Below are 11,341 nucleotides of genomic sequence, written 5' to 3'. Positions count from 1 at the left end.
ACATACCTAATTGTTTAGCTTGTTCACCCATCTATCCGTCCCTATACCCATGTTTGCTTTCACTGACAACTCAGTATTGTATATGCAAAGGGGTTCATATTTGTTGTCTGTACTGCCCATGTAACTCTCTATGTGAAAGTAATTTTTTAAGTAATAGTTTTATTGCTATATAATTCACATACCATAAGATTCACTCTTACAAAGTGTACAATCTCATGGTTTTTACTATATTCACAGAAATTTGGAGCCATCGTCACTATCTATCATATTCTTATGTAAATAATGCACATGATAACACATTTTTAAATTTATTATTATTTTTTAAATATTTATTTATTTATTTATTTGTGATTTGGGTGAAAGTTTACAGAGCAAATTCACTTTCCATATAGCAGTTCACGTACACTTTGTCTCATGACATTGACCACAATTTACCACAATGCAACAGCTCGCCTCCCACTTTCTCCTGATAGTTACCTCTTCCGTGTGTCCATCCCTCCACGCTCTCCTGCCCCCTGAGCTGTCTCCCTGTGCATACATAGCCTTTCTTTCTCCCATGATTGTTCTCTCCAAGGAGGGTATCTACCTCAGGTAAATGTTCAACTCATATGCCTGTCTTTTGTTTGGCTGGAAGCCACAGGTGTGGGTTCAATTCCAGACCTGAAGGGCAGCGAGGGGCCATAGTCTCAGTGGTTCCACCAGTCTCTATCAGACCAGCAAACCTAGTCTTTTTTTTTCCCCCCCAAATGATTTTGAGTTTTGTTCCACATTGTTCTCCCTGTCTATCCAGGATCTCCTACATAGATCCCCCTCCGGGTGGCTGATAGCAGTAGCTGGGTACCATCTAGTTCTTCTGGTCTCATAGTCATATAGGCTGAGGATCGCATGGTGTTACACATTTTGCCAACCATGTCCCCATGTATGTTTTTTCCCAAGGTGTGCTATGTGTGTTATATGGATGGGCACATTATTTGTGAAAAATACAGTAATTTCATCACCACCAAAGGAAACCCCATACCCATCAGCAGTCAGTTCACATTTCGCCACCCCCCAGCCCCAGACAACCACTAATCTTCTTCCTGTCTCTATGGATTATGCCTATGGACAGATTGCATAAATGGGATCATATAAGATACTGTGGAACTGTAAACAAAGAAGTGTGATAAAGCCCTATAGGGACTGTGATTGATGCATGTACAGTTCCTTTAAAAGAAAGAGATTGACCAACTAGAGCATATTTAGGGGAAAGAAACTGGGATATTGAGATTTGAAACCATGGCACCATGAGGGTGATAAGCGATATAGTTGTGAATGTTTGGCCTAAAGAAGCAGATATATGTTCCTTACCTATTGCTGTGTAATAAATTACTCCAAAACTTGGTAGCTTATAACAGCAAACATTTATTATCTCACGCAGTTTCTGAGGGTCAAGAATCTGAACAGCTTAGCTGGTCTCATGAGGTTGTAGTCAAGATGTCAGCTGGGGCTACACACATTGTACTGAAGGCTCAGCTGGCCTAGAGGATCCACTTTCAAGCTCTCATGTGGATGTTGACAGGAGGCTGAGATCCTTGCCTATGGGTCTCTCCATACAACTTTTCAGACATGGCAGCTGGTTTTCCCTAAAGTGTGGTCCAAAAGAGAGGTCCACACATGCAGCCTCAGTGCCTTTTATCACTTTGTCTCTCAGTCATACATCCTTATTGTGTTCATTGGAAATGAGTCACTAATGCACACTCAAGGGGGTTTGGGGATGGATTAAGCTCCCCATCTTAAAGGGAGGAGATTAAAGATTTGAGGCTGTATTTTTAAAACCACCACAAGATGTCTTGGAAAGCTATAGACAGACAGGTTGTCTCCACTAAAGAGATAAATGCAATTGTGCAAAGATGGAAAAGACATCTGGAGAGGTGGTAAGCCTTGTATTGCTGTAGCTAGGTATTTGGAAGGGGTTGGATGATCACTTGGTATGGTGTTGTGGTGGGGTTTAGCAGTGGCTGGGGATTGGACTAGATCAGGGGTTGGCAAAATGAAGCCCTTGGTAACTAAGGTTATATTGCAACATAGTCACACCCATTTTGTGGCTGCTTTTAGGCTACAGTGGAGAGTTGAGTAGTGGTGACTGGAACCATATGACCTACAACCTAAAATCTTTACTCTCTGGCCTTTACAGAAAAAGTTTGCCAGCCGTGGGTTGGATGACCTTGAAAGTCCATCCTAGCCCTGGGAGGCATTGTAATATGGTACTGTAGTTATGCTTTTAAAAAGGTTTTTTTTTTTTTTTTTAAAAGGATACATATAGACGTATTTATGGATAAAATAGGGAGAAAAAAACCCCAACCCTTTATATTAATCAGACTCATAATGGGGACCATGCTACTTTTTATTTGGGCATAAAAAACAAAATTTTGTGGCTCGATGATTCTAAGATCTAACTTCTTTGTCTCTTGACAGCTCCTAAGAGAGAAGGTTGTGTATGTTGCTGCTGGACTGAGGCATGCATTAGCTGCTACAGGTGATCATTTTGCTTTTGTTTCCTAAATAGGAACATAATAAGGAGAGACTGAGCTTCAGGAGAAATAAGCTTTAAGGTGTAATTCCTTAAAGTGTCCTATTGTATTGCAGTTCTGATTTAAAAGGAGAGGGCATAAGGCAGGAGTCATGTGGGAGAGCAGGGAGGGAGGAAATGAACTTCTCTAGCTCTTTTTTATGGTCTAGGCATGGTGCTAGGTTCTCTTGATTTCTTTAACTTTGTTTACTCCTTACAGCCATGCTGTGATGTGTGTTCAGTTTTTACACATGAGGAAACTGAGGTCAAGAAAGGTTAAAGCACTGTGTAAGTTACACAGAGAGTGTAGTCAGAGATAGAGCTGGGATCAGAGTATGGGAAGATCTGGATTTCCTGGATTCCAGGACCCACATCTTTGTAGTGAACTTGGCTGCCTTCCTAATTGATTTTGGTATTTATTCTATTTTAATGTTTAATGCCTATTTGAAAGCTTCACGTGAACTTATCTTCTGTACCACAAATACGGTGATGAGCTGGGGCGATGGTGCCTGTGTGGTTGAGGGTGGGGAGGAGAATAGGGGAGGTGATATGTGGAAGAGCAGTGACGCTTTTTTCTCTTCCTTCCTGATTTTTCTGCTCTCACTCCTGGTGGGCTGAAGGATAGCACTAATTGGCTGTGGTTGCTGAGGCCCAAGTATTTGGTGAGTCCAGGAGCAGAGTGGAGAGAGGAGGTGAGGAAAAGTCCGTTGCAGCACTGTGCTAATGGTCTCCTGGGGGTTAGTCTTTATTACACTTTTTTTTTTAAATTAAATGTTTTAAGATACTATAGATTCATGTATAGTTGTAAGAAATGATACTGAGAGATCCCTAATCCCCATTTTTTAGTTTATTTCAGTGGTAGCATCTTGCAAAACTATAGTGCCTTGTCACAACCACGATATGGACATTGATAGAGTCAAGAAACAGAACATCACTTTGTAGTCACACCCATTTCCCTTCTACCCCCTTCTTAGTCCCTGGGAAACACTCATCTTTTCTTCATCTCTATAATTTTGTCATTTCAAGAGTGTTATATAAATGAAATCATACAGTATGTAACATTTTGGGGTTGGCTTTTTTCATTCAGCATAATTTCCTGGAGATCCATTCAAATTTTGTGTATCAGTAATTTTTTTCCTTTTCGTTGCTGAATAGTATTTCATGTTTATTTCACTGTTCACTCATTGAAGGGTATCTGAGTTTCGGTTTTTGGCTTACAGAAAATCCCCAGATTATAAACATTGACTGCAGACAACGAAAACTGAGTCCTAGTATTTTCTCTGCTAATAACTCCCTTTGTGACCTTGGACAAATCACATCCTTTCTTCAAGGCTTCAGTTTCCTCATCTAATAAATGTGCAAAATGGGTCTTGATGATCTTCAAGGTTCTTTACAGCTCGAAGTGGAGTCTGTGTTGTCCTTTCATTGTCAACGTGAACGAGGTGGCATTCCAGTGATTTGACTCTGGAGGAGTCAGTTAGGTTGGAATTTTAGATTGCCCTTCTTGCTGTTGGGTGACGTGTCCTAGTTGTACACATCTGATTATAGACTAGATTTTTAATTTTCTTCTTGGTAATTCCTCTGACTAGTCACAGGAACCCCTTGAAACAATGAGCTTTTCCACAATACTCATGTAAACTGAGAATGAATTGGAAATCTCCCATAGCAGTAAGGTTCAAAGAGCAGCCTGGTTTCGTACTAATGTGCATTTTCTCCTTTCCTCCCTTGGGAAGCAAGTGGCATTGTGTTCCAGTGGGGCACTGGTTTGGCATCATGTGGACGGCGATTGTACCCTGGGCAGACTCTCCCGTTGTTTTTGACGGCAAAGGAACCGAGCAGAGTGACAGGTGAGACCCTTTTTTCTTCTGAGTCCTATATTTATTCTTTGTCAGGAAGTAGAGACACAGGCATGCAGAAAATCGGTAGATGGATTTTTGCTTTTATTGTTTCTTGGTCTCTCTGTTTAACTCGTCTGGTTTGTTAGTCTTGTTGGGAATTTTGGTGGCCTAATAAAAGAACCAGGAGCTCTGGTAGCATAGTGCTTAAAGTACTTGGCTGCTAACCAGAAGGCTGGTGTCTCAAACCCACCAGCCACTCCTCGAAAGGAAGGTTGGGCAATCTACTTCCTTAGTGCTACTGCCTTGGAAACCCAAGGAGTGGTCGCTATGAATCAGGTCCGACTCAATGGCAGGTAACAACAACAATAACAATTAAAGAACCTTTCTTTGCTGCCAGAGTTTGGAACCCATTGACAGATAGATCCAAGTCAGGTAGGTGGAGAGCAGAAGAGTAGCCTTGGGGTTGTTAAAAGCTGGGTTGGAGATAATGTGTAGAGATAATGTATAGCAATAGTAAGCCTCTAAATTCTGAATTCCAAATTAAACTTACCCACCAGTGCTGGAGCAGTTGCATGGAATCTGCCCTTTAAGCTTACTGCCTTGCTGCAAGCACATGGGGATGCACCTCTCTGCAGGCAGACACATCCCAAAAGGAGGACCCAGAAAGGCTGTGTCTTACACACTCAGTTCCTTCTCCCAAAAGGGAAGCAAGAAGGGGTGAGGATGAAGAGTGAGGGGCCAAGCTTGCTCCTGTAGGAAATCTGTCTACATGGGAACACGAGAATTAGATAATAGGTGTTCTGTCCAAGTCTGTTGGATAATCTTTTGTTGGGGAATTGGTCTGTAAGGTTTTTTCTGTTCCTCTCTTTCCCACACTCTCACTTTCACCCAAAGTCTTATTCCCTCTCTCTACTCTTTGTCTCTGTGTCATCTCCCCTCTTCTCTGTACTGTCTTTCTCTCTGTGTGGATACCTCCATGTCCCTCTTCTTCTTCCTCTCTTCCTCTCTCACTCTCTTGTTTTGTGATTCAGTTTACTGGGGATTGGCTATGAGAAAAACCAGTACAGGATACCTCTAACCACCTTCTTCTAGCTCAGAACAAAGGAGGAGTTTTAAAGAGTAGTAGCAAGGGGAGAAGGGGAAGAAGCTCTGGTGGTGCAGTGGTTAAAGCACTTGACTGCCAACTATAATGTTGTTGGTTCAAACTTACCAGCCACTCCACTCCACAGGAGAACAATGTGGCAGTCTGCTTTTGTAAAGATTTACAGTCTTGGAAACCCTGTGGGGAAATTCTACCCTGTCCTGTAGGGTTTCTGTGAGTTGGTGGACAGCAGTGGGTTTAGAGCAAAGGTAGGAGGGAGAAAAGGGAAAGTGTAGGTGTAGTGAAAGTGATATACAAGGGGGTTGAGATCACTGATTTTTCTGAGCCTTGGAGGCTCTCTCCTTTAGCTGGGGGTGGGCTTAACTTCCTTGAAGCTCACTGGTCCAGCAGGGGAGGATACTCTTAGGAAAAGGGAAAGGAACACTAGATGCCAGACAGGCTCTCCACTTCACATGACTTTGAAGACATTCATAATATGAATGCATACTTCCCAAACATTTTTCCTGCCACACTCAGGTATTCTGGATGTATCCTGCATACTCATTTCTCTGTGCCTTTGTGCAGACTGTTACCTCTGCCTTAAATGACCTTTCCTTCCTGTTCTCCCTGGGAAGATCCTGAGAATGTTTCAAGGCCTAGCTCAGATATGGCTTTCTCAGTAAAGACTTCCCTCTTTTAGCCTTTTGCATTTTCTTCATGTGCTTGGATAGCATTTATTGTATTATTATTATTTATATATTTTCCCACATGGCAAAGATTATGTGCTTTGTAAGGGCAGGAAATATGCATTATTCTACTCTGTATTTTAGAACAGGACCTGTAACTAGAAGAAATGAAAAACAGATTTTTATTTGATTTGATTGAAATAACCTGTTGGGGTCTGCTTGGGGACACAGCATATTGAGAGTTGATTTTGGGGAGTCTCTCTTTTCATTCTCTCATCTTCACCTTATCTGGAACTAGAGCTGGGGCTCTGGTTCTTCCCTCCTCATCTGGCCACTAGAGGCCATACTTCCTCTCTGGTGAATATGCCTGGGGATATCTGCTCTGTTCCTTTGTCATTCCACAGGACACTTGTGGGTGTAAGGGCTGTTTTATTAAGACACTAGTCGATTAAATAGAAGTGTCAGAGAAGAGAGTTACCAAATAAGATTGCGTTTCTCTGCAGGTTACCAAAACTTCCAGCCAGGGTGAATTTGGATTATACTTTGTCAGCGAAGGTCATGTGATTCAGGGAAGGAAAGTACTGGACTTGTAGATGTAAGGCCAGTTCACATTCTGGTTTTGCATGTGTGTTTTTAGGAGGCCTAAGTTTGTATTTAAGTGACTACACATGAAAGGAGCTGAATGTATGAGATGTCATTGCTTCTAAGCCCACTCTGTGGATGGAGCTAGTCAAATAGACTCAGCAGTGGCTACCACCACCACCACCATCACTGCATACACATACATACCAATATTTATACATGCATGCACCTTTATTTATGTACCTCTCTACATGATCAACCAGGAATTTATACTGATATCTCCAATTATAATCCACTATTACATGGCACATAACAACAACAACAACAACATTACATGGTTAATTCTAGCCTTTCCCCTTTTTATATTCATTCCTCTCTTCTCTCTGATAGTGACAAACCTGGCTCCCTTATCCTCTCTGTATTTACTTATGTGTCTGGTGCCCTTATCCTCTGTATCTTCACTCATTTGTCCAGTCTCCCAACCGTGTCAGCCATGTCTTGGCCAGGTGCTGCTGACTCAAGCCTGCCTGTAACTGGCTGAGTGTTTCTCCCCTGTCCTGTTAGTGCTGACTGAGAGTCCCCTCTCTGTCCAGCTTGTTCTGCTGTGAATGTAATTTCAAAAGATTTTTTGTTTTTGTTTTGGTAGGCCTAGAGAATTTTAAAGTAAGATGTGTTCTTGCTGGCTCACATCACTCAGCTTCATTAACAGGTAGGTACCAACTGTTTCAGTTTAACATGCCAATCAGAATTCTGAATGTGACTACTTAATGTGGTGATTCTGTGATACAGAGGGGAGGTCCTGGACTTTGCAGTCAGAATTCTGACTTCATCACTGGTATAATCTTAGGCCAATTGCTGTACCTTTCTGGGACCATTTTCTCGCCTGTAAAATATGTTGTGGGTAGTTACGAGGATTATGTGAACTAATGCATGTAAAACACCTATGTCAAAAGCACCTATAGGTTCACTTTCTCGGGATTTGTTTTTCCACCTGTACAATGGGGGTGAAATATTTCCCTCTCAGGGTAATGGTAATTATGAAATCAGGTAACCAACTGGAAGTTTATATATACCATATTTACATCTATCTAATCAGTGTAGGTGTTTAATATAACTAAGCTCTCTAGCTTTTTATTCTGTCTAGCTGTTCAATCTCTAATTTATTTATTTTATTCATCTCTCTTTCTAATTCATTTCTCTATTTATCTACTCTATTTAATTTATTTGCCTATCTAGCTCTTATTTATTTATCATTCTTCTGTGTATCTTTTTATTTCCTCTCTATATAACTATATAGCTCTCTATATCTAGTTATGTATATATTTCTGTAGTCTATTTTATATATTTCTCTAATCAGATTTATGTATTTAATCTCTTTTATCTAGCCATCTTTCTACCTTACCTGTTTTCTCTCTCATGATCGTATCCCTGTTTGTCTGTGTATCTGTCCGTTTGATGTACTCAACCAGTGGTGACTTTCCCTTGAGAGGCTGTGCAGACTTTTCTTGCAAGTGAAAGTTATCTCATCCCTTTTGTCCCAGACTATTGTGACACCTGCTGGTAGGCTGGAGACTATAGCTCTGAGATTTATTTTGGTAATTACTTTCACACAGAGCTGAATGCATTATACCTTTTAACCAAAGGGAAGTGACTTTCATACTTAGTGTTTGCAGTGGATATTCAGATGTGTACAGACTCTATGTAAATTAATGGTGACATACATTCTTTGACATCAAATTTATAATGCATTCTAACTGAAAAGTGGTTATTGTTACTGCAAAACTCTTCCTAGAGTACAAGAACCATAATGCATTATTTAATGACTTTAAAACAACTGACCAAAGCTGGACTATATGAAGAAGAACATGACATCAGGGTTGGAGGAAGAATCATTAGCAACCTGTGATACACAGATGACACAACTTTGTTTGCTGAAAGTGAGGATGACTTGAAGCACTTACTGATGAAGATTGAAGAATACAGTCTGCAGTATCGATTACATCTCAATATAAAAAAAACAAAAATCCTCACAACGGGATCTGTAAGCAGCATCATGATAAATGGAGAAAATATTGAAGTTGTCAAAGACTTCACATGGCTTGGTTCTACAATCAACACCAATGGAAGCAGCAGTCAGGACATCAGACAATGTATAGCACTGGGCAAATCGGCTGCAAGGACCTCTTTCAAGTGCTGAAGAGCAAAGATGTCTCCTTGAGGACTAAGGTGCGCCTGACCCAAGCCATGGTATTTTCAATCACCTCATATGCATGTGAGCTGTGGACAATGAATAGGGAAGACTGAAGAAGAGTTGATGCTTTTGAATTGTGGTGTTGGTGAAGAATGCTGAAAGTACTGTGGACTGCTATAAGAACTAACGGGTCTGTCCTGGAGAAAGTGCAGCCGGAATGCTCCTTGGAGGCGAGAATGGCCAGACTTTGTCTCACATATTGTGGTCATGTCAGAAGGGACCATTCCCTGGAGAAGGATGTCATGCTTAGTAAGGTGGAGGGTCGATGAAAGAGGGGAGGGCCCTCAAAGAGATGGATTGACATGGTGGCAGCAGCGATGGGCTCAAGTACAGCAAGGATCATGGAGCTGGTGCAGGACTGGGTAGTGTTTCATTCTGCTGTGCATAAGGTCACTATGAGTCAGAGATGACTTGATGGCACCTAACAGTAACAACACCCAAATAAACATATCTACTTTTAGCCTGTGTCTCATATTAGGCATGTATGTGTGTGGGTGTGTATATATGTATGTATTTATGTATGTGTATATATATATATATATATACATATATATATATAATTTTTTTTTGTATTTTTGGTTAAAGTATTTTTATATTTATTTTTATATATTTTTGCTCAAAGTATATATAGCAAAATAGGTTCCCATTCAACAATTTCTACACGGAACGTTCAGTGACATTGGTTACATTCTCCAGTTTGTGTCCACATTCTCATTATTTCCTTTCTAGTTGTTCCACTGCCATTAACTTAGTCTCCCTGCCCCCAAACTTCTCATTTATGCTTTAAAGTAACTGTTGTCCATGTCCATTTAGTCTCATGGATAATTTTTAAAACAGCACAGTTCTCAAGCGTCTTGATCAAAATGGAAAATGAAGAACAGAATTTCAAATTATCATGGAACCCAGCTTTTCTGGAGCCAAGGAGGGTGGATGAACCCCTGAATTACTGGCTTGAGATAATCTTTAAACCTTAAACCAAAAATATCCTGTGAAGGTCTTAAAAGCTCACAGCAGCTACCTAAGATGCAACTGTTGGTCTCTCCTCGTAAACAGCAAAGAAGAATGAAGAAAATCAAGGATATATGGGATTAATGGACCATGGGAACTTCAGCCTACATGACCCTGAGACGAGAAGAACTAGATGGGGCCTGGCTACCAATGCCAACCACTCACAAAGGGATCAAAATGGGAGATCCTGGATAGAGTGGGAGGACAAATGTGGAACAAAACTCAAAAATACAAAAATGACCAAAATTACTGGTTGGATAGAGATTGGTGAAAACATTAAAACTATGGCTGCGGGTTACTCTTTGGGCCTGGAATTGGACTCAACCCCCATGTGTTAGTTCTCAGCGGAGCAGTAGAAAGGTCTGTGAGCTGAACACCTACCCCGGGGAAATGCACCCATTGGAACAGTCAACCATGAGATCGGAAGAGCAGCATTTGCATAGGGGGAAAGCTAGGTGCACAGGAATGCATAGGTAAGCAGGACACAGGGAAAGGGAAACTACAGGAACGAGGTGGAAGGAGAACTGTTCCATTGTGTGGATTGTAATTGCTGTGAAGCAAAATGTGTATGAACTATTAGTACAAAACGAATCTGCTTTATAATTTTGCACCCAAATCACAATAAAAAATTAAAAAACAAACAAAACCCAGGAGTCTTCTTAAAACCAAACAGTGCTTTAGCTTAATTAGTAAAGAATGTCTGCCTTGAGCATTGCGGTCTTCTAAGATCAAGGTATATGGGACCAAACTGACGATAGCAACTTGAAAGATTAGGTAGGAACCTTATGGGACAGTGAGTTTATGTTAAAGAGGGAGGAACAACTCAGAAGAGATGGGTGAAAATGGTTGTACAACTCAAAGAATGTAACCAGTGTCACTGAGTTATACATACGTTGTTGTTTGTTGTTGTGTGCTGTCGAGTCGGACGACCCCTATAGAAAGTGTTAAATTGGTTCTTGCTGTACACATTCTCAACAAGAGCAACAACAAAGTAAATTATTATTTTTTAAAAGTGTAGTTCTCAAGGGTGAAATTATTACTTTTTGAGCTAACTTGCCTTTTAGTCAAAAGGTGATTTCAAGGGCTAGTTTCTCAGTGGATTCAGTAAATCTGGATTCTTTGAGAATTTGATGTTCTTTTCCATGTTTTTTTTTTTTTTTTTCTCCCTTTCAGGCTAATATATTTTTTAAAAAGAATTGAGTTAAATGAATACCAGCTTAAAGAACTTCAGTGGGTATCTGGTCTCACCTCTCCCTGTAAAGAGGAAGGACAGGAGGCCCGAGGTCTAGAAGTGCCTTGTTCTTATTTCCTTTTAATGAGAAATGGGGAAGACATTTTTTTTTTTTT

General features: G+C 40.6%; 1 protein-coding gene across 1 annotated transcript in view; it reads left to right on the top strand.

Moving 5' to 3' along the window:
* SERGEF (secretion regulating guanine nucleotide exchange factor) overlaps positions 1-11,341 on the top strand; it is a 324,210-nt gene that overhangs the window by 9,529 nt on the left and 303,340 nt on the right. Inside the window, exons 5-7 of the mRNA XM_042783005.1 lie at positions 2,455-2,515; positions 4,282-4,395; positions 7,382-7,444. Coding sequence (XP_042638939.1) covers positions 2,455-2,515; positions 4,282-4,395; positions 7,382-7,444 — 238 coding nt within the window. The remainder of the gene's footprint in view (positions 1-2,454; positions 2,516-4,281; positions 4,396-7,381; positions 7,445-11,341) is intronic.

The sequence above is a fragment of the Orycteropus afer genome, unplaced genomic scaffold, assembly GCF_000298275.1.
Source record: "Orycteropus afer afer isolate SDZICR_OR568_19922 unplaced genomic scaffold, OryAfe1.0 scaffold00014, whole genome shotgun sequence".
Taxonomy (NCBI): domain Eukaryota; kingdom Metazoa; phylum Chordata; class Mammalia; order Tubulidentata; family Orycteropodidae; genus Orycteropus; species Orycteropus afer.
This window is presented reverse-complemented; position numbering and strand designations above follow the sequence as displayed.